This window comes from Lepidochelys kempii, chromosome 4 (assembly GCF_965140265.1).
Source record: "Lepidochelys kempii isolate rLepKem1 chromosome 4, rLepKem1.hap2, whole genome shotgun sequence".
NCBI classification, from domain to species: domain Eukaryota; kingdom Metazoa; phylum Chordata; order Testudines; family Cheloniidae; genus Lepidochelys; species Lepidochelys kempii.
Window position 1 is genome coordinate 41489343 of NC_133259.1, and position 25062 is coordinate 41514404.

At 37.6% G+C, this 25062-nt stretch overlaps 1 protein-coding gene across 8 annotated transcripts in view; it reads right to left on the reverse strand.

The window, feature by feature from the left end:
- Nucleotides 1-3104: 3104 nt before the first annotated feature.
- The window catches only part of ANKRD50 (ankyrin repeat domain containing 50), a 48209-nt gene continuing 26251 nt past the window's right edge, over nt 3105-25062 (reverse strand). For 7 of the 8 annotated variants that reach the window (XM_073341077.1, XM_073341080.1, XM_073341079.1 and 4 more), the window contains 2 exons: nt 8347-11894; nt 3105-5519 (listed from right to left, as the gene is read on the reverse strand). In XM_073341077.1, coding sequence (XP_073197178.1) covers nt 8350-11894 — 3545 coding nt within the window. In that variant the 3' untranslated portion in view covers nt 3105-5519; nt 8347-8349. The remainder of the gene's footprint in view (nt 5520-8346; nt 11895-25062) is intronic. The other variant, XR_012158551.1, reaches the window with a different exon arrangement.

The following is a 25062-nucleotide window of genomic DNA, read 5'->3' on the forward strand; positions in this document are numbered from 1 at the left end:
AGGAGGCAAACCTAAACTGTCAATGACAGAAGGCAGATAAATAGCAGAGTTCTTCCTTGACACTCAGAAATTTCCCACACTAATATACATAATTTTGATTCTAAAGAAGGGAGCAGAATACAATTAGAGTGGAAGAAGAGGTTATGACAATTATTGGAAATTCCTTTTTGTTGACCATCTCTTCTTCCATTGTAAATGTACAAAGAGTTGATGTAGCAAGGACTACCCTAGGGCAGGCCTACATTAAGCAACAGCCTGAAGAACTCCTCTTTTGGTGGCCTCACTGGAAGAAGAAAGCCTGTGTTCGAGTGGGATGCAAAAATATGCTCATGTAACAACATGACTTAGCCTCAAGAGAAAATGTGCTTTTACATAACAAAAAGAACAAAGAAAATCACAAATACACCTAGACATAGTACTCTGAAGTTTTGATCCCTTTGCTAGGCCTTTAAACAAGCCACACACTGTTCTTCAAAAGATTTTAGCTTACCCTAGTAAACATTCATAGCCCTTTTTGTGCTCAACAAATGCAGATTTTGTTCCTGGGAATTCTGATTTGGGTAAAATCATGTCTATGCAATCACTTCATTGGCACAGAGATATGAAATAACTGGAACACTCTTGGGGAAAAGGATATATGAAAAAATATATTTTCCAAAAAAAAAAAAAAAAACCTTCTTTCAGATATAAGGGAATTATAGTAATTGGGGTGTTTAGTTTGCTAGTCTTCCTGACAGATGTAATGGTATACAGGTCATCTTGAAAGAAAGTACAATGAAGTTCTTCTTTGAGTGATTGCACATGTTCATTCTACTTCAAGCGTGTGCATGCCCAATGCATCAGAGATTTTTCTCTAAGCAGAGTGGCAGATGTGCCCCTCAGAGTGGTTCCTTAGATGTCTCACCATGAATGAAAAAGCACAACAGGAATGACCTCCTATCCCAAAGAACAAAGAGGCAAAGAGACTAGACTGTTTTGGTAGGAAGATTTATTCCATAGCTGGGCTAAAATTTTGTATCTTTAACTAATAAATCTTATTGGCGGGATAAAACTTCAGTTCTCGTTCTGGGCTCCCTGATGGATGCTTTCCTACTCTCTCTTGGAGAGACAAGTTTCTGAATGCCTACCCTTCTATTCTTATCCTACCCAAGATGTTATCCAAACTCAAGCAGGATCACGCTAGCACCAGTTTGGCCTCGCTACCATTGGTTATCCAGTCTGCTGAGCCTCTCTGTCTAGGGCTCCTATGACACTACTTCAAGATCACAAGAAGATCTCCCAGGGCCACAGATGTTACACCCCAATCCGTCTATTCCATCTCATGGCCTGTCTGCTCCATGGTTAATTCCTCAAGAGACAGAGTGTTCTCCAAATGTGCAAAACATTTCTGAACAGCAGGTAGCCATGTACTAAGTATGCTTACCTGATGAAGTGAACACTATTCTTCATAAGGTGAAAGCAGAGAGGTGTTTCACCAGTCCTGGCCTCTATCCAACATGTTTTGGATATGTTTAACCTGAAACAGCAGGGTCTATTGGTTAGTTCCATCAGAGTTCATCTGGCAGCGACCTCCACTTTCCAATCATCAGTTGTGAACCACTCAGTATTTTCCAACCCTATGTCAATCAGATTCTTAACAGGTCTAGACAGGTTATATCCCCATGTCAAGAATCCCATTCCTCCCTGGAACCTGAATCTGATGCTGGCAGAGTTAACAAGTCCACCCTTTAAACCCATGGCTACTTGCTCCTTACTGCATCTCTCTATGAAAGTAGCATTTTTGGTACCAATTTTATCTGTAAGAAGGGTAATGGAGTTACGAGTGTTGGTAGATGACCCTCTTTACACTTTTTTTTTTTTTGCTTTAATAAGGATAAGGTATATTTATGTCTGCATTTGAAATTCCTGACTAAAGTAGTTTCACAATTCCACCTCAATCAAGCCATATACTTACTGACATTCTTTCCTAACCCTGCTCTCATGGGGTTGAAGAAAGGCTCCATGCCTTGGATGTTCAAAGGACTTTGCCAAATTTGGATCTATAGTCATTGTTCAGATAGATTCCAAAACACGTCTCCAGACTTAACTGCTCAGGGGTGACTTGAAGTGAAATGGATGTTCCATCACTTGAAGAAAAAATGGTTACTAACCTGTTCTGTAACTGTTGTTTGAGATGTGTTGCACATATCCATTCCATTCTTCTTCCCCTTTATGTTGGGATCTGTCCTGTAAGAAGGAACTGAGAGTGATCAAAGGTGGCTCCACCCTCCATAGCATTGTGTAGCAGCACAAGACTGCTGAGGATGCATGTGTTTCCCCTTATGGGCACCACTTAAGAAAAAATATCTCTGACTCTGGTGCACTGGGCATGCACACACCGGAACAAAAATGGACATGGGCAACACATCTCGAAAGAGAAGTTTTTTATTCCTACTGGTTTCAAGGCCTCGTAAGAATGTGAAATACTAAATCTGAAGTCAGTGGAAGCTGCTGAGAACTCAGCATTTTTGAAATATCAGGAAACAAACAGGTGTCTAAATATGGACTTAGGAGCTAACTTCGGGCATCCAGTTTTGAAAATGCTTGCCTCAAATGCTTACGACCTTTCTAAATCATATTCTAATTTTCATTAGGTTTTATTAGATGCTTAACAAATGCTAGTCAAGTTTTCCTAATTTTTAAGAACCTTTTCCTGAAATGTCCCAAGAAAGGAGGTTGTAAAATAAAACAGATAGCTGCTGAAAAGCAAATATATTTATTATGCACTTTCATATACATAGGGTTTTTTTGCTTAATATAATACAAGGAATAAAATAAAAATTTTACAATGTGAAATTCATTCAATGTACATTATAGGCTATATACAACCCAATCCAGGGAGGGGGAAAATAAAAAGAGTCCATCTGCAAACAAAGTTAACTGAACAGATCAGATGGAGGATATTAAGCATAACACACATTTGCATAGCTGATTAATGAGGGAAACAGCCTTTTATTTTTTAATCAATGGTAATACTTTCAATACTGATCACAAAGACAAAAGGGCATCACTGTACCTCAATACCTTTTTAGTTCTGACAAATTTAAATACTTTTCTCTTTTGAAGACTTTCTCCACAAGTATATGGTATTGATGTTAATGTTCACAAGACAGTCTTTTCTCTAGCTTTCCCATCATGGATTTGTGATCACTTCTGGAGATGGTTGTTGGAGAGACTGCGTGAAATGTCAGGAGGAGGAGATAGGACTAGTCGCATAGTGGCTTATGAAAACAAGATCTGAAACAGAGAAATATTTGACAGGCTAAATTCTGGTCTGAGTTACAAGTGTGCAACCCCACTGACTTCTGTGTGATTGTACAGACAGCAGGACATCACCCAACATTTTAAAAGTCCAAACTGAATTGCTAACATTTGGGGGATATTAGTTTTACTTTCTTAGCATGGTACAAACCACATAAGGTATAATATTAAAATCACACACAAAAGCAATGCGGAATGTCTCACACCCTCATCAAAGTATTTTAACAGAGTAATTCATGCTCTATTCCAAAGCAATACTGAAAAGCTGCAGGAACTGTTATTTTGATTCTGAAAGTAACTTTTCAACAGGTCTTTCAGTTGATTTATATGTGGGGTTTACCCACCAACTGTTTCAAATGTAAATATTATTCATACAAAAACCTGAAGCTGTCTGGAAACTGTAGCCCATTGTGAAATGGACCCTGTGACCCAATGCGCACTTTGTAACAAAAATAAAACAAAACAAAACAATAAAATTAAATAAATATAATCCCAATGACAATCAAGTAGTAGAAAAGGTAAGCCTTCTGGGATATCTTTCTACAGAACAAAACATACACCCAATAGAAAAGAGAAAGTTGTGTTCTTGCACAGTATTGCAAATGCACTATACTTAAGGTTCATAACAAGTCTGTTGAAACTTTCTGATACTCTCTCTTTACTGAACCATTAACATTCTTAAGGCTATTCTGCAAGAGTTCCATTGTGTTTATTTTATAAATATCCCACAGGGACAAAAAATTAAATACTTAAAACATTCACTTCAGAATTATCAATATTGCTATGGTGTCAACTTCTAACATTACATTTTACTACACATCATATGCCTATGAAAGATTTTCTTTTTACATTTGATAATATGAGTGAATAAGAAGGTGGTTCATTAATTAAAAAAATCAAATTTAATTATGTTCTGATGACTGTTCACCACAGTAGTAACCTATCAAGATCTTCAGTGTCCCGGAATATACAATGTATATGCATCCAAGGGCCATTTATCTAAATTTATAAATAGATTATCATCATGACTTTGGATCACACAATTCAGGGAATGCACAGAATCACAATATGAGAAAAGTTGAATTCAAGTCTTTAAAGGAAATACTTATGTAGAAAATGTTAACCTTTATTATCTAGAGTCAGACTATGTAATAGTGAATGGTGCAATATACTTTATATTTTCAGGTGTTAATCATTTTTATGACTCATGAGCGATGGAGTTAGAGTTGTGCATGTTCATCCCTTGTAAATGGAGAAAATTTCATAGTGTATACTGTTACATACAATGGACCTGTTTTTGCTTGCTTGCACAAATATTACACAGGTGTAAATTCACTTACTTTAATGCAGTTATTCCTGAGTTCTTATGGAGGTGTAAGTGAAAGCAGAATCAGGCCTTAAATTTTAGCACATTACACTTAAGCACCTAATATTGAAATTAATCCAGTTTTTTTTTTTTTTTAACATACTAGACTATTTAGTATGGACTAAGTTTTGCCCTTGGATACACATGCATAGCTCTATCGTTTTCAGTGGTAGCCAGTCTGTACATCCAGATATCAAGCTGTAATTGTAGAAATTAGATTTTATTACAAAAAATCCCAGAGGTGTGGTGTATGGTTATAATCTTGCAACTCTACCATTGAACAAAGTAATTTTACAGACAGAACATACAAGTACTGTAAGTTCATCAAATACTGTTACCAGATTTGTTTTTCTTGAGAGAACTTTTGAAATACACAGGAAAATGACCATACATTATAGCAATACAAATATGGTATAAACTGTATGTTTAGTTTCTTTTGCCACAGGAAAATAAAATAAATACAAAAAGCACTGTCCTCCCATATATAGTTCATTGTGGCACATGCACATTTATCAAGCCTTCTGGAATAGGATATCAAAAATCCTTGCTCTTACAATTTCTCAGGTGTTGTCAGGGAAACACAGCATATATTATTCTGCAATTAAGAAAAAAAAGTGCTTATTCTGTGTATTACGTACAAAGTACACAAAATAAACTTCTGAAGCACAGAGAGTTACACTGAGAAGGCAGCCTTAAAATTTAGGCACATTACAGTAATTAAGGTAATTGTACTGTGGTAATCACATTCTTAGTTTTCTAGGTGGACTACCAAGCATTATATGCTTTCATCCCAGGCAGCTGATTAAACCATTCCAGGCAGAAACTCTTCTGTTCATAGCATCATGGAATTGGCCTAAAAGTGCAAAATTAAAAAGTTAAATTTGGGAATACTACATATACATACAGTATATACAGAAAAACAACTACACACATAGTTTCTAACTAAAGATATTTAGAAATATGAGTCTTGAAACAAAGATTTTCTTTAAAAACAAAAATACACAATTGCATTCACCATCCATCCTGGCACACATATGGCTCGAATACCTATGGAAACTTTTGAAAATATTGCCAAAAAAAGGCAACAAGTGGTGACAGCTGGAGTTCCATTCCTGGAAATCCTTGGATATTAGATTGGCAATGAGATTCTACATGATGAAGTAATATTTTCTAACATGATGTTCCATAGGTAATTCACTCAAAATTATCAAGATTAATCTGTGAAATATTTTTTGGGGCAGGCACTGAGCTGAATTTCAAGAAGTATTCAATCTCTGTTTTGCTGGTTAGTGGATTTTTTTTTTTAATTTGGATGTGGCAAAGAAATAGAGAAGACTTCGAAGTAAAAGATAGTTTTGAGGCTGCACCATGCAGCTGTCTCCACAACTGATATGCAAATTTACATTTAAAAAACATAGTTGTAAAAAAGGATTAAAAATGCAAAAGCTGCTCTTTAGTCATATTTCACTTTAACACTATGCAGGTGGGCAGGTGTTAAATGGAAAAAGAGCTAAATGAACAGTCAACATACAGTTATAATATTATATATGGGGTTATTTCACAAACTTTTTTTATATTTTAAATCTATTTAAGTCACACAATTCTAAAGAGTTAGCAAATTGAATGATTGTATCTACACTCCTGCAGAGTTTTGTTCTGGTGGGTTCAGTTTGGTGGAGTCCTTGACACAGCTTCCACAGTTCCATCATGTTGTTTGAATTTCATTTCACTTAGTTATTATTTAAAGACAGTGTTTGGGGTGCTCACATTATAGAAGAGTTATGAAATAAAGGAACTGATTATGCAGCATGTTAACCTTATAAAATATTATATGCATCAGGGGTAAAATTTTCAAACACACAAAAGTGCCTTAGGAACCTAAGTCCCATTTTCAAAAATGACTAGCATACTTTGGAGTCTAAGTCCTGTTGACTTCTAATGAGATTTAGGAACCTAAGTAACGTAGGTGCTTTTGAAAATTTTACCCCAAGACATCTACTAGAAACAAGGTTGCAGCTATAGTTGCTATATAATTGAAGATAGATAGTAATACTAAAGTTTTATATAGAGGCAAACTCTGAATGGCCTTTGTCTGAGCCATCAAGTTGTTTTAACTGGTTAGCATTAGAGTTGCATCAAACATTTCGGGAAGCATCTTAGGATTTTGTATAATACTTTGGCTTTCTTCCCTTTACAATAAACCTCAGGAACTAAACTTGTAGCCTAGGAATAGTAGGAAGGGACAGACATGTGGGTGAAAATGACTTCTACATTCCAAGGCAGCCTGGGATAAAAACCCTCTTCTTTCTTTTGCTAGAGCAAGATGTATGAATGTCTCACCATCAGGTAACTGACACAAAACTAATAAGCAACTGTTCACAAAAAAAATCCTTGTTGACTTGCTGCAAGATTAAGCCAGCTAACAAGAATATTTTTGTTTTAAGAAGGAACAAATCTGGTCTGTCAGCATTCTAATGTTAATGTAAATGAACAAAAGAAATATTATGGGAAATAAGCAATGTATATGAAGCTTTTCCATTTCAAAAAGATGCTGCTCCTCTGAAACTCAAATGTTTATTGGGATCATTATTAATAAAGTCAAAATACCTTAAAAAAACCTCAAACTTCATCAGGATGTAGCAGGTATGAGGGTTGGAGGAGAGTGAATTAACTATTTAACTAACTCCTGGATAATTTCTGTAGGGAAAAAAAGCTATTGAAAGCTGCAGAATTTCTGGTTGAAAATGTATTACGTAGAGAGTGAGAAACCAAAATTAATTTAATTTGGAGTCTTAGATTATACTTAAGAACTTTTGTATGAATACACAATTCCCACACTCAGAAAACTAGCCCAATAATCTAGAATGAGATGCATGAAGGCCATTTAGAATCCCATCTCCTTTAAAGAGGCATTGTTTTGTATTTCTCTCACTGCAGGATATAGCCACATTAAATATTTCAATTTAAAGCTGTAGATAACTTATTCTAGTAACTTGAAAGAATATTTTACAGTTTCTTGAAGAGTGTATATGTAAACAAATGAATTTCAGCATAGCACTGAAAATATAGCAAGGTATTTTAATGTTATCCTTTTAGTTGAAAATAATGCCGTGAATCAAGTCTGTATGAAGCATGCTACTAATTCAGCTACTTATCAAAAGTACTGAAGCAACACCTTGCCTTTAGCTTTATATCAATTTACAAGAAAGTGTACTGATCATCCAATTGTTTTATGCTGATGTTTTGAAAAACATTTGATAATGTAGAAATCCAATGAGCACATGTGAAAAAAATCTGACACTTCACAATTTTTATTAAAAATTTGTGATTCTTTAAAAAAATTTACACTAGTTATATTTTATTTATTTAAAATGCACATATTTTGTCTATGGGTTGTCTACATGGTATATTATTGTGTACCGGCTAAGATGCAAGTTCTAGTGAATATCAGTGTGTCGCAAGCTATGCATGTGGACCCTGCTGGCGTGCATTAAAAGCTCCCCAGTGTGCAGTGACCTAATACTATTTGGGACTATGTCAACATGCACTAAGGAATTTTTAGTGTACGCCAGCAGGGTCTACATGGACTGTGCAATACAATGGCGTCCACTAGCACTTACATCCCAGCTGGTGCACACTAATGCACCATGCAGACAAGTCCTATGTGATAAGTGGTTTACCTATTACAGTGGTGTTTCTTTCTTGTAGTTGAAGCTTGGGTCAGTTCCCTCAAGCTGAAGTTTTAAGGCTTGCTTAAGGCTTAGTTCGGTCTCTGAAGGATAGCCTTCCAAAACTTCTTGAAGTCCTCTCTCCTGTCCTGTTCGTGGGACGGAAACCCTACCAAGAAAAACCTGATTGCTTTGAAGGTGATAATTTGGGTTTGTCATTATTCCATTTCGCTTCTTCTGTTCCCCACTCTGTTGGTGAATTAGGAACTGTTGCTGAGGTCGACAAACTTCTTGCTGAGATGGAGGGACCAAAATTTTGCACTGTGACTCGGCTGGCATTGATTTAAGTGGCACACTGGTCCCAGATTTAGCAACAGGTATTCGTTTATCAAACTGAGTCATTTCATATTCTAAAACTTTTGGCTGGGAGGAGCTGCTCTGCTTGATTTTTTTCCCAGCAGATCCAGATTTGCTGGAGTTTTCTGTTTTCCCCCCTTTGTTTGCTTTAGTTGATTTCAAACTGGGTTTTACTTGGCTCCATTCAAATTCACTACTTGGTGAATTATGATTCTGACTTAAGGAATGAGTTGTGGAAGAAGGAGAAACAATTGACTGCCTGCTTCTGCTACGAGGCAGTGAATGCTGCTGTATTTGTTCTGTAAATGACATACTATGGAAACTATCAATAGGCACTGTCTGAGCAGTTGCTGTAGATGATGTAGTACGCAGAGAAGAGTTTTTGGAACTTTTCAGGGAATTATTTGATAAAGACGACTTCTGGCGGTCCACTGTAGAATCTGGAGATTCTGAAGGAGAACTGAAAGCATGAGCAGGCCCATTAGACAAACCACGCATAGTAGGCTGCATATCTCCTCCACCAGTGCTTCCTGAACTATTTGATTTTATTGTTAATGACTGCATTTTTGAAGAGACTGACTGCAAGGGTTTTTGCTCCATTGTGTGGACTGGTGATGGAGTGCAGCCATTTAGACTAGATGCACCATATTTTTCCAGTAATTTAATAATCTGAGAATGTCCATTTTTTGCTGCAACACGCATAGCAGTACGTCCAAATTGATCTGCATGATTCGGATCAGCACCATGCTCCAGTAATATCTGCACAACATCAATGTGTCCTTCTTGTGCTGCAATGCAGAGTGCAGTAGCACCTTGATTACAGGTGTGGTCAACTAAGGCTCCATGCTCAATCAAAAGCCGAACTACTTTCACATGGCCTTGCCAAGCAGCAGATTGCAAAGCAGACCGCTTCTCATTGTCTGCAGCATTCACATCAGCATGGTATGTTATCAGTATCTGCACCATCTCCAAATGGCCCTGCCAGCAGGAAACATGGAGTGCTGTCCTTCCTTCTGCATCGCTTGCTTCTACATTTGCACCATTTTCTAAAAAATACTCAGCCATTGTAAGCTGGTTTTCTAATGCCAAGATGTAAAGTGTTGGCCGGCCATCAGCATCTTTGTAGTTTACATCTGCTCCATGGCTGAAAAGTAGTTCAACTATATCTCTATGACCTTCTAAAGCAGCAACTCGGAGAGAATTTCTCCCATCGTAGCCTCTCTGATCAATGTTAGATTTATTTTCCAGTAATATCTGTACACAATCATAGTGACCTTCTTGTGCAGCCAGTATGAAAGGTATACGTCCATCATTATCAATTTCATTTGTTCTAGCACCTTGTTCTATAAGTGCTTCACATATCAACCTGTGACCTTCAAAAGCTGCCATGTGCAAAGGTGTCCATCCTGCATCATCTCTATGATTTTCATCTAGTCCTCTGTCCAGCAGAGTCCGTACTACTTCAACATTACCTTGGGCAGAGGCTATACTAAGAACTGTTCGCCCTTCACTATCAATGCTATCCACAGCAGCACCCCAAAATAAAAGAGTATTTACAACTGAAGCATGGCCCATAGAGGCTGCTGCCAGAAGGGGTGTACGACCATTATTGTCAGTGTGATCCACATCAGCTCCTCCTTCTAGAAGTAAGTCAACAACATCTACATGTCCTTCGTAGGCAGCTACCAGCAGTGGAGTCATACCATCTTTGTCACAATGATCTACTTCAGCACCACGGTCAATTAAAAGGCTAACCACTGAAGCATGCCCCTTACTAGCAGGTACACAAAGTGCAGCAACAGACAGAGCAGTCCTTCCATCCACATCCTCATGATTTACCTCTGCACCATGGTCAAGGAGGTGCTCCACAATCTCTTTATGTCCCATGTATGCTGCTGCAATCAAAGCCGTTCTACCTTCATTATCAGCTTTGTTGACTTCAGCTCCATGTTGTAGCAGATTCAGCACTATATCTTCATGTCCTCCCCATGCCGCTGCTCTCAAGGCTGTTCTACTGTCAGCATCTGCACAATCCACTTTGACTCCAGCGTAAAGGAGTGCAGAAACCACCTCGGTGTGTCCACCCCAAGCTGCAGATCGTAGTGCTGTCCAGCCATCATGATCAGTGTGATTTACATTAGCCCCACATCCAATCAAACAATTGACAACCTTGGTATGTCCTTGTCGAGCAGCTAAAGTAAGTGCTGTCTGCCCATGAGTATCTTCTATTTCTAAATCTGCTCCTCTAGAAACAAGTAAGTTAACAACATCAAGATTACCACTATATGCAGCATTAGCTAACAATGTTCTCCCATTTGAATCACACTGATTTACTGATGCCCCATTATCTAACAGGGTACGAATGGAATCTTCTCTTTCCAGAGCTTGTCGTACAATGCAAGATGTACGGTCATCTTCACTGTTGACATGAGCACCAGCTTTTACTAGCAGCTGTAGTACTTCCTGTTCTTTCGGGATTAAAGTGGACAAAGAGTCTTTGACTGGTGTGCCATTCCATATCATCCACAAAGCCAACTCAGAAGTCTCTAACTGCAAATTTGAATTAATTAGATGCAATGCAAATTCTTGGGCCTCTAATGGTGTCAAATCCTTTGCTCGACAGGTGTAACTCATTGCTAACATTCTGTGTCCCTCTGCTGCATTACATAAATATTTCTGTGTACAGTGCTTTACATCCAGCAGCCATTCTGCAAAACTGTAATGAAACAAAATTTTAGTATTTCCTAGCCCATCAACAAGAACTTTTGACAGAACATCTAGTTTGCGTTGAAAGTCTTCCATAGTCAATGTCATGTTTTTGGTCCACACTGCATGATACAATTCTATTGTAGTCAATGGCCTACAAGCTGCAAGAATTACATTCAGAATTGGCTGGACCTTTGCAAACTGTTTTCTTACAAAAAGCCTCTGACAAAGCCAGAGATATAGGCCATTTAGTGTTCCAGGAATGTCACGGATCTCTCTTAGCATGATAAAATTTTCCACAACTCCATCTAGGACACGTTCTAGATATAAAAAGCAACCACTGCTTTTGATGTGAAGCTGGTTCAGCATTTCTGCAGTTTCTTTTGTGAGATGTTGTCTCAGTGCTTCTTCTTGATCTAAACGATGGAGAATATACTGCTGCACATCTTTCACAATATATGCCTTTCGGAGATCATCTAGACTTATTTTTCGAAAACCTATTAAAAAGAGACAAGAAAGATAAAGGTCAATGAACAATTCTATGGTTTAGTTTTCTACTGGTTTTGGTTGTTCAATATTACAAAAGAAAAAGAAGGCTTTTGGACAGGAAGTTTGGGAAACAGGAGAAATGATGTATGTATTAACACAGTATATCTGAAATTCAATGATAAACATCTGAACTAATAACAGTAGCTGAGAACTGTGCTATAATGTATAAAGAAGCATATTTTTTCATATTCCACCAAAAAGAGAAATGTACATTAGTAAACAAAACTGAACTGGACCATGGGACAGGGATTGTGACACTGTCTAACAATGCCAAGCACACTGACAGCACATAAATAAATAAATAATCGGAAATAGTAAAAAAACTGATCTGCACCCTTAACATAAAAACACATTCTATATTAGGAATATGAGAAACTTAGGAACATAAGTTGTCTTTGTTTGTTTGTTTGTTTGACGGACCATCTAGCCCAACAGCTCAGCCTTTGGTTCATCTTGACTCCACTTCTCGCTTTTTAAGAATACTCTTTAATTCATTTGAAAGTTGAAATCTAATCTTGGCTTCACAATCATCTACTCAATAGGCCCAATCCTATTCAACATTTTCATCAATGATCTGAAAGTAAACATAACATCACTGTTGATAAAATTTGCAGATGACAAAGACTGGTGGAGCGTTAAATAATGATGTCAGTCATACAGAGTGATGTGACTCCCTTGGTAACTTGGGCACATTCAAAGAAAATACATGTGAAAAAGACACCCCTTGAGCAACACAAGCTACATTGTCCTAAGCACTGTTCACACCAGCACTATGTTGGTGGGAGAGCATCTCCCGCCGACATAGCTTCCGCCTCTCTCAGAGGTGGAGTAATTATGCATCTTCACCACACATACTATAGCTGTGCCGATGTAGCATTGTAGTATAGACTTGCCCTGAGAAACTTAAATCTGTTTAATTTATCAAAAAAAGAATGAGAGGTGACTCAATTACAGTCCACACATACCAGGGAGAAAGTACCAAGTTCTAAAAGGCTCTTAAATCTAGTGGATGAAAGCATGACAAGAATCAATGGCAATCAACCGAAGCCAAACACATTTCAATTAGAAATCAGGCTTTTTTTTTTTTTTTTTTAAACAGTGACAGCGATAACCATTGAAACAAACTACTATGGGATTCCCCACCTTTTGATATCTTCAGATCAAGATGGTGTCTTTTTGGAAGATATGGCTTAGTGAAAAACAAATTATTGAGCTCATACAGGAGTAACTGGGTGAAATTAAATAGTCTATGATATACAGTATGTCAGACTAGATGACGCCTTAAAAACTCTATGAACCTATGACTATTCCTGTGCTTAAATCTTTGCAGGCCCAGGATATCTGAATGATGACCTTGTGTAAGTGTAAAAGTACAAGTAGGATCTAAAAAAGTACCTAACAGAATAACAGTATTACTACTTATTTATCTTCCTCATTAAAACATAGTAAGCTATTTGCCTTTTTAAAAGTTACTAAACACTGGGGTGAGGATTTCAGTACTTCCCCACTATTCTGTATTACCTAAATAACTGTGTTCTTTAAAGTGCTGACTGATTTCTGTATCTAGCAAAAATAAAATTTCAACACAAGTACTAAAAACCTCTTTAAAATGGACTAATCTGAATCTTAAAAAAATGATCCAGGCAGGTAAGAACAATTATAATTACTAGTATTGCCCTCTGAAAATTAAAATTTTAATATACTCTAATGCCGAGAGTTGAATACACTCTACATTTCAGAAAGAATTAACCATACCATTTTAATATTTTACTCAATTCTTGTTTGAAATTAATGCAGCTATTTTGATTTGGAACAATATTATAGTTATATACTGTAGAAAAGGATAATTCACTCACATTAGAGGAAATTATGGTTAACAACAAATGCATAATCATGGAGAATTTCCAAGTTAAAAATAAATACAATTTACTGCTGATAGCGTGATCAACTTAATCTCCCTTAACAGCCTTCAAAATATTGAAAGCAGACACTATCAGAGAGCTATTTAAATATCCTTTTAATCCTGTAAATTGCACAGTATATGATTCTGCAAATGAAGGTTGTAACGTAGATCAATTTCCAACTTCTTCAGCAGTACAACGAACCAGGTTTCCTCAATGTCACGTGGTCCCTTTGTCTTCCTCTCTGTTCTTAAGAGGAAGAAGGGAAATTATTTTACATACAAGAATACTACACTTGGAAATATGTCAAAATTGGACTCTTGGAAGTTTTAGTAGCCTGCCTATTCCCAGAATGTAGCAGATGCATAGAATGTAGTGTATAAAAAAAATCAGTTACATGTAGCACACAACCGATCTCTGTCATTTGAAACATCAGCCTTGAGAGTGCCAAGTTTTGTATTTGCCACAGATCCAGTTTTTTTTCTTAACAATAAAACATAACAATGCTTCCATACCATTTTTCTGGAAGCTACAGAACTCTAAGAAACACTAGAAGTCATAAAAACAGCAATTTACGTTGCTGAGTAAAAAAAAAAATAATAATTCTAGGCCACAATTGTACCTCACCATTCCAGAGAGAGACAGTAACCTCATCCATCCACAGTAACAACTTGCAACCATTTTCTTAGAGTCAGCTAATCTGCCTTAAAAACTTTATTTTTGAAACCAAAAGTGGTCATCAAACTGCAATTTATCTTGAGGGAGAAGCAATCATGTGGTAACCAGTTCAATTCAGTTTTGACCATTATTCCACAGAGCTAATAGTTTGAAGTGGTACTATGAAAAATGGCATTGTTTGGATCTATGTTTGTGTTTAACATGACTTCCAGATCTAAATACTCCGTTTACAAATTTTGTTCTAGCTGCAAATTCAACCTGGAATCTAAGACTTAAGACTTTTCAAGCACCCTCACTAAAGGTTCTGCATCCCATATTAGGCCCTCTGTGGTACCTGTGCAACCCCAATTACCTTCATTGGGGTTGCGTAAGTAATACTGACTAGAGTTTAGTGAACAATTCTGTTAATATTGCTGAAGAAAGAATGTAGTATAGCTTAGGGATGCAGTTTCATACCTTTTGGAGCTTAGGACTGGATGTAACTACACACACCGACATGAAATGCAGCTATTTCTAGAGTGGAGGGTGGCAGCAAGCCAGCACACAGCCTGCATCATCACAGTCCTATAATGAGGGAGGGATATTTCTGGCCAAAATAATCAGACTAAAACCCTTATTCTCGATAAAGGAACAGGAATATCTTTCACCTCCAAACAAAGCAGAAAGGATCCTCCCAACTCCACCCCATTTTTTTTTTTAGAAGTGTCATAAGGAAGCAGACTGCAAAATACTTAAATTAATGGCCTTGGAAGAATGATGGACTGAGCTGTCTCTGTCAGGATCTTAACCCCATACTTCCACAGAGATTTAGGTATTTTAAATTGAAGCTCAGACTATGTCATCCTCTTTATCATATATAAATGCCATTCTGAAAAATGGCTGAAAAAAGTCAGAGTTTAAAGCCAGGAGGAACCATCAGATCATCTAACATCACAGGACACCAACACCACCCACACACTAAAACCAACAACCAAAATTAGACCAAAGAATTACAGCCAACAGGAAACTAGACTATTATATGTCACAGGCAGAGAACAGGAAGGACAGGGGTGCAACCAGTGCCAGAGTCTCCTGCAATGGCAGCGAAATGATTAAATTAAATATGCCCAGATAATCTCAGCAAGTGACCAGCACTCCATGATGCAGGGGAAGGTGAAAAAACCCTAAGGGTCACAGCCAATCTGACCAATTCCTTCCCAACTCTACATATAGAAATCAGTTAGACCTCGGTATGTAAGCAAGAACCATCCAGCTGAGAGAACAAGCTTGGACCCACCTCAGAGCACGGACCCACCCCATCCAGTGTCCCATGTCCAGCCATGGGCATCTCTGATACTTCAGAGGAAAAAGAAAAACACCCACCAGAATACATCAGGGGCCAAGGGAAATCCCTTCCTGATCCTTACAGGCGACCAACTGAAGCCCTAAAGTATGAGCTTTTTGGAACATAAGATGTAAATCACAAGGGACCACCAGGGCTGCTGAGCCCTGCCCACATCATCATGAGCCACCCCATCGTACAATCCCATTCATAAATTTGTTCAGCTCTTTCAAAACTAATTATGTTACTTGCCCCACAACTTCTATTGGGAGGCTGTTTCAGAACCTGACCCCTCCTGATGGTCAGACAATTTCTTGTCATTTCCATCATGAATTTGCTCCCAGCCAATTTATATCCATTTGTTTCTGTGCCAACAGTATCCTTCAATTTATGTAGCTCTTTACCCTCCCTGCCCTGGTGTTTACAATTCCCCGACAAATGTCTTTATAAAGCACAGTCATATCCACTCTCAGCTTTCTTTTTGCTGAGCTCTTCTAGTCTTGTCTCAAACTACATGCTCTCCATTTCTCTTTGTAATAAGCTTTATACACAAAAAGTTAGAATTACAAGAATTGAGGTTCTAAAATTTCCATCGCTAGCTCAGACTGAAGGACTAAATTAGACAAAGCTGTGATATTTTCTAAACATTTATCTAAAAGGAAGGCATTTTATGTGTCTAAACAAAAATCCTGCAAACTTGCTTTCCAACCACGTCAGACAAAATAAGCCACTTCCATTAGGCTATCATGGATGAGAAGCATCAAAACATTATGAAAAAGTTACTTTTGTTTCAGATACATTCCCATTACCTTCTTGAGCTCAGCAAAACAGGAGAGCAGCAGACACAACTCACAGTCCCATGACCCCAGTTTTGCATTGTTCAGATTTTTCTTACAATACATCATTTTCTGTCCAATATGGATTTCCCTGATTTATTAAGTTCCCTGGCAGCTCTATAAACAGTTACAAATGTTTGTTCAGTTACAAATGTAATTCTTGGCATCTCACTGAGGTCCTGGGTCATTCAAAACAAAACAAGAGTATCTTCGCTATACAGATACTTTAAGAGTAAAAGGATCCCTTTCAAAGCTCAGTACAACAAATACACATTCTGAACAAACAAATTGTGTTAAATACCATATTTTTTCCTCTCAAACATTTATCTTAAGCATTTTATTAAAGAAAAATTTAAACCAAATATTGTGTGTATATATATTACATACACATACACATATCCTTCCTTCACTTAACTCAAAGCATCTTAAATATTTATGATGGAAGAGAAATACAATATTTTAGCTATGAATAATTTACACTGCTGATCTCAGAAGGATTCAATTAGGTATTTATATGAACTTTTATGCATAACCTCCTCATAAGGAGCTGTGTGATTCACAGAATATCATCCTCTTGAAAACTGAAACACTGCATTTAACGTTTCTGCCAAAGCATGTGCAGGAGACTATAAATTCCACATTCCATCACACTCACCAGACACACCTGCAATATCAAATATAACAGAATGAGTTAGAGAAGCCTCAACTTTGAATTTTGTTGCTTTTATCACCCTCTGTCACTGCATAAATATTTATTTATTCCTTAAAACTTTATAAAGAGAACACAGGCTCTTTAGAACATCTTACTCCTCCCAACCTGTAAGAACTATTGATTACTAATTGCATACGTAAAACAATATTAGGGAGTTTTTACAAATGCATACAGAACTTCATGTTAGTTAATGTATTATATTCCATTATATCAACCTGTGCAAAAGTCCAAGAAGAGGAGGCAAACATCAAATAGCGAACTAAAAATCCTACCCACTGGCGAACACTTCCCCCAATTTTAGCTTCCAAGCCTTTAAGTAAAAGTTTAAAAATTTTAGTATAAGAGTACAAAAAGTTCACATCTACATAGATATATGAGACAAAAGATGTTTTATAATCAAACTGTACAATTTCACACAGTGAAATCCACTATTTGTTACCATCCAATTTTTAAGTTCTCACCCATTTTGACTTTATAAATTACACCAGTGAGACAGCAAGGAGATAGCAAGCATCTATGCCCATGACAAGTCCTAGACCATCATGATGTCAGAGATAACTCAACCATTTACCACACTTATTCCACAGCTAATTTTGCATGCAACAGTTTTATTGGTTGTATGAGGAAGACTGCACAGACGGTGAATTACTTGGCTCAACTGCCACAGTTCTTCAAAACAATGCACACAACACAACCAGCATACACAATAACTCAAACACACAGAGCACCTCACTGCAGCATCTACCCATCATTTGCTCACCTGCAGAAATCCATACAACTCTCCCACCCAACACAACCCAAGCACCAATCAACACAACCACCCACAGAACACAATCAGCACACGTAATAACTCCAAACATCACTCAGAAGCCTAGAACGGCCATTGAGTCAGTGGCAAGCAATGAAAACAGCTACAAGCACGTCTGAGAGCTCTTTCTGTTCAGAATAGCACCAGGTTCAATCACCACTGAGATTCATGGCCTGTTACCATCTAATTTATTACTTCTCAGCATTTTTTAAAAACACAGGGATTTAGGAGTTACATCCATGCAATAGCATGGGCTTTCTGCTGCTTTTATCAATTTTCTTTGGATGACTGAAAGAGGAAACCTCAGCTCCACAAGGGACAATCAATTTTATTAGTGGAATTTAGGAGTAGGATAGACGAAGTAGTTAGAGTCAGACAAACAAGTTGAACTTTTGAACTTCAGTAAAACTTGATTATAATTTTTACATAATTCTCCTCAATTGCTAAGCACCTTTTCACTTCCTAATTTTAGCCAGGATCACAACTGGAAGGAATAAAATACTGGAAGTCAGTATTCTCAACATCCTACCCAACCAGAACCAGGAAGTAGCAGAAAATGTATTACAAAGCTTATGCTCCCTAGATTTTTAGACCAGAAGATGTTCAGATAAACTTCAGAACTTTTTAATGATGACCCAAACATCTGAACCAAAATGCTGGATAAATTGAAGAACGAACCATCTTGCAGTATTCCAGGGGAGGCAGAAACTTTGCATGAACCACAGCGGTGCAGAGGAAGGGATGGATTCAGATATGTTTTAGAAAGAGAAGCCTGTAGAGATGTTTTGGCCACTAACTGCGCCTTAAATAACAGGGATCTTAGCTCCTCCCTCTGATCTTGTGGAAGGTTCTCAATGCATGGCAACACCTTGCCCCAGTTCATATATCTGTAGTTTAAGAATACTGCCTGGTAATTGTAAATATGCATCTGGAGACCAGCTGAGGAATAGATCTTCCTGCCAAACAAACCAAGCTTTTTAGGGTCTTTTTTTCCCTAGGAGTCATCTTGGGAAGCCTCTGTTGCTTGGATCTTTCATGTTACTAACATTACTTGCAAAATTAATTCCATGCAAACGCCATGAAATTTAATACTTTGCCATTTACACTTGTGTGAATTTTCTAAAAAATAAAAATCATGATTCCCAAAGGGCCCTAGCTATAAAACATGCTTTTCAATCTTCTAGTCTTTCTTGTATCTCTTCTCTGAAACCTCTCCAATTTATCAGCAACCTTCTTCAATTGTGGACACCAGAACTGGACACATTATTCCAGAAGCAGTTACATCAATGCCACATAAAGATGTAAAAAACCCTCTCTACTCCTGCTTGAGATTTCCCTGTTTATGCATCCAAGGATTGCACTGGCCTTTTTGGCCACGGTGTTGCACTAAGAGCTCATGTTCAGCTAATTAACCACCATGACCCCCAAATCTTTTTCAGGATCACTGCTTCCCAAGAGAGTCTCTCCCTATTCTGTAAATCTGTCTTACATTATTTTTTTCTAGATGTATAACTTTATATTTAGCCATATTAAAATATATTATTGATTGCTTGTGCTCAGCTTACCAAGCGATCCAGATCACTATGTATCAGTGAGACATCCTCATTATTTACCACTCCACCAATTTTTGTCTCATCTGCAAACTTTATCAGTAATGATTTTATGTTCTCTTTTAGGTCATTAATAAAAATGTTAAACAGTATAGGGCCAAGAACCAATCTAAGCAGGACCCAACTAGAAACACCTGCTCAGTGACGATTCCCCATTTAGAATTATATTCAGAACTGTCAGCCAATGTTTAATTAATTTACTGTGTGTCATGTCAATGTTGTTTCATTTTCATTCTTTAAGCAAACTATTAAGTGGTACCAAGTCAAATACCATACAGAAATCTATTACATCAACACCATTATCATTATCAACCAAACTTGTAATCTCATCAAAGAAATATCGAGTTAGACACAATCTATTTTTCATAAGCCCATGTTAATAGGTATTAATTATATTACACTCCTTTAATTCTTTATTAATTGAGTCTCATATCAGCCATTCCATTATCTCACCCTGGCTCGATGTCAGACTAACAGGCCTATCACTACCTGGGTCACCCCATTTACCTTTTAAAATATTAGCACAACATTAGCTTTCTTCGAGTCTTGTGGAACCTCCCCATTGTTCCATAAGTTACTGAAAAGCAACATTAATGGTCTAGAGAGCTTCTTGGCTAACTCTTTTGAAACTTCTGAATTCAAGTTATTCGAACAAGCTGATTTAAAAATGTCTAACATTAGTAGCTGCTGTTTAACATCCTGGGATGGAAAGTGTTTCATCATCGTCAGATCATATGAATACATAATCGGTTCCTTCACCCTCAAATACAGAACAGACACATTTATTAAACACTTCTGCCTCTTATGCATTATTATTAATAATTCTACCATTTCCATCTAGTTATGGGCCAATATCATGGTTAGGATATGTGCCAGCAATGCCCCTCTGCCATGTACATTGGTCAAACTGGACAGTCTCTGCGTAAAAGAATAAATGGACACAAATCAGATGTCAAGAATTATAACATTCATAAACCAGTCGGAGAACACTTCAATCTCTCTGGTCACGCAATCACAGACATGAAGGTCGCTATCTTAAAACAAAAAAACTTCAAATCCAGACTCCAGCGAGAAACTGCTGAATTGGAATTCATTTGCAAATTGGATACTATTAATTTAGGCTTAAATAGAGACTGGGAGTGGCTAAGTCATTATGCAAGGTAGCCTATTTCCTCTTGTTTTTTCCTACCCCCCCCCCCCCCAGATGTTCTGGTTTAACTTGGATTTAAACTTGGAGAGTGGTCAGTTTGGATGAGCTATTACCAGCAGGAGAGTGAGTTTGTGTGTGTATGGGGGTGGGGGGGATGTGAGAAAACCTGGATTTGTGCTGGAAATGGCCCACCTTAATTATGTACCTTGTAGGGAGAATGGTCACTTTGGATGAGCTATTACCAGCAGGAGAGTGAGTTTGTGTGTGTGGTTTTTGGGAGGGGGGTGAGGGGGTGAGAGAACCTGGATTTGTGCAGGAAATGGCCCAACTTGATTATCATGCACATTGTGTAAAGAGTTGTCACTTTGGATGGGCTATCACCAGCAGGAGAGTGAATTTGTGTGGGGGGGTGGAGGGTGAGAAAACCTGGATTTGTGCTGGAAATGGCCCACCTGATGATCACTTTAGATAAGCTATTACCAGCAGGACAGTGGGGTGGGAGGAGGTATTTTTTCATATTCTCCGTGTATAAATAAAGTCTGCTGCAGTTTCCACGGCATGCATCCGATGAAGTGAGCTGTAGCTCACGAAAGCTCATGCTCAAATAAATTGGTTAGTCTCTAAGGTGCCACAAGTACTCCTTTTCTTTTTGCGAATACAGACTAACACGGCTGTTACTCTGAAACAGGATATTTTTTGTTCCTAATGTATTTAAAATACTCCTTCTTATTGTTCTTAACTCTGCTACCCATAGATTTCTCCTTGTGTCAGTTTTCTAAAATTCCAAGCTTTCTAATAATTTCTAAAATGATTTTATGTATTCTAATTTATAAAACCCAGAACCTAAATGGGGATGGAGGTTGGACATGATGAAGGAGTGGAAATGGAGGACTGTCATTATTTGAGCCATCTCAACATTTTTTATTCAAATATAGCTAGAAACAGGGTCCACATTGCTTTGAATTCATATAATTGCTCTCTGTGACAATAAGCTATTCTTTCTTTGGCTGCTAACTCAGAAAGGTCTGAAAACCATTACACTACTCTGAATATAATACATGTTTGTTATCTAACAAATAATGTTAACAAAAAGCCAATTTGTATTTGAAAAAACTGTTGATCTCAATACTGGAAAAAATATGTTTCATTTAGTAAAACTTGTTGAATAATTATGCTATAGTTATCTTGCGTCTCTTAGTTCTTTTGTCACAATTGTGATCTAAATGTAGGGATAGTTGTTTTCTACCTAAAGTCTAAAAAACAAAAATTAAGTAAATACATACCTAGAAATCTGGCCCTTTGAAACAACAGTTAGCAACTTATCTGTGAGCAGAAATATTAAATAATTAAATGGCAAAGTAAAAGGTTTTGAAAAGTAACAGTAAGTATTGGCTTCTCAATACCAAGTATCTTTAAATAAAACTGCCTTGTTTTAAAGTACCTATAGTTATTAAGTCTATTAAGTAACTGAAAACCTATGCTATTGCATAGGTGTAATTAATAAAGTCACACATGTAAAAAAAAGCCAAAAATGGCTAAGAACTTAAAAATTGGATGGTAACAGACCACAAATCCCAGTGATGATTGAAGCTGGTGATATTCTCAACAAAAAAAAGCTTTCAACCATGCGTATGCCTGTTTCCATTGCTTCACACTGACTCAGACATTTTAGATTTCAGAGTGACATACAGTGACAGTCCTGGAATCTTATATAGATATCATGGATTAATTACCTGCCAAATGCCACATTTAACAAAGCAGTTTATTTTTAGAAGGCCAGCCACCATATTTTTACCAGTTAACTTCATTTTAAAGGGAAAAAAAATCCTCTATCACTTATCAGATGAAGTCCTTTTTTTGCTTTGGAAAGTAAATACACAAAAACATTTTTAGCCTATTATGGTCTATGCAAATTTCAGCACCAAGCACATTAGAAAGACCTAAAAACATACTACAGAATCTGTAAAAGAAATGCTAAAAATTCCTAACAACCCCAGTAAGTATAGTGAAAAGACTATGTTTAGTACTGCCATTCACTTGCCCAGTAGTTATATATTCATAATTAGACTATAGGGGAGGTGCACCTGAGAGGTGATGAGCATTATGGGAGCAGGGAGAATGAATGGGGACAAGTGGAATGTTGAGTACATGAGAAGGGTGAGCAGCCATGTGGGGAAAGCTACTGGCGGCATGCACAAGAAAAGTAGGCAGGGGAACACTGCCTCTTCCCTGACTTTTCCACTCAGTGAACTGACATTGGCTCCCCATGGAAGAGAGTCACTGCTCCAAGTGAGGGCAGATCAGTTATAAGGAACTGCTGGTGTTCCCTCTCTTCCAAGGACCCACAGTCTTTTTCACTTCTCAAGTCTCTACTTCAGTCCATTTTCCCTCAATTCCCCTTGCCCCATATGACTCAGCATAGCTATTGCCACACCTTTATGCCCCTCAAAGTTCCACTCATGTCATGTCCACCATATGTATCCTTATAGCCTCTTGCCCACAAATCTGCTCACTCCTCACTTCCCCAGGCCCACGATCACTTCCTACGTCCCCAACCCAAACATATCTTCTCCAGAAATTTTTTGCACCAGTATCCCCCATATACCAATCTACTGCCTCCCCTTTACTCACCAAACTTTGGTGTCCCCAATACCCTTGAATTCACCATGTCCACTTATTGACGATGTCCCCACCCACAGCCTCCCCAGCCCATTGGCAATACCACTTAATCTTCTATTACTACTGTGAAGTTCATGATAGATACCTTTGTTCAAAATTCTGAATTCCATCAATTCTCACTGGTGCTGCTTCCAATTACTCAAGAGGAAACTGAAACCCAACACTCTACCTTGGTAGATCTGAAGGTAGATAAAATGCCCTAAGGCCTAACTCTCCATCACTTGGGGCTACCTCTGAGGTACAGTAGAGCAGAACATGTACATGGGTGGGAGAATTGTGAAACAAAATAAGAACAAATACTAGTAGTTGGAGACTAAGGGCAAAAACTTCAAATGTGCTTGCTCAAGAAACTCTGTATTCCCAATTTAAAATGTAAATACTGTTATGACCATGCACAAGTTGGGGTTTGAGCACACAACCCTGACATATATTCAGCATAAGGGTTTGTATGCACAATGTAGGCAGTTTGTGGATAGCCAATTGTGTAAAAGTGTCAGGGGACATTCACTTTAATTTTTAGCGAAGTGATGTAGGGATAAGTCTAATGTACTTGTACCACATTGCAACACAATTAAAAATGGGTTGGTTCCATTGTTTTTTGTTTCACCTTTCTCTGTCCGAATATGCACAAACACACACTCCCAATACACAGACCATGTGGTAGAAGAATGTCCAAGAGAATACTCAGCTTCAAAACTGATTTTTTAATTAACTAAATGACCTACAGTTTGACAACTTCTCTTGAATGTTGAGAAGGCTGCAAGAGGCTAAAGCACACTAAGCAAGACTAAGAAAGATAAACAGTATCTTCCGCAAAGTTCTAAATCATCATACCATTGGGAAGGAATTAGCATTAGGTAATTGTTTATTTCAAACAACATACTAAGCTGGGCACTGAACAAATTACCAAACAAAATTTAACAGACAAAAGACAGATACAAGCAAGTGTGACAACACTGGTTAGGTTATTTCTTTTAGAGACAAAAGATAAATTCGGGCTACAAAGGTAGGCAGAGGGTTCAATCTGTGCTACAACAATTAGAAAAACCACCTCAGAAAATGTTTACCAAGACAGAAAGCCTGTAAGAAAGTGAAAACATATCATGTGACATTTCAGTTTCCTAGATACTCGGTGAGAGTGTGCTTAAATAATCTAAGGAGCCAGAGAAACAAGGTGGGTGTGGTAATATATTTTATTGGACCAACTTCAGTTGGTGAGTGAGACAAGCTTTTGAGCCACACAGAGCTCTTTTTCAGATCTGGAAACAAGGTACTCTCAGCTAAACAATCTGTTCCAGCTGGCATTTTGCTGTGATGCTCGGAGTACCCTTCTGAACACCTGAAGAAGAGCCCACTATTAAAATATTTATTCCCCATGTAAGATCTTGAACTTCCTGTTCATGAAGTACAAGTTGGTGGTT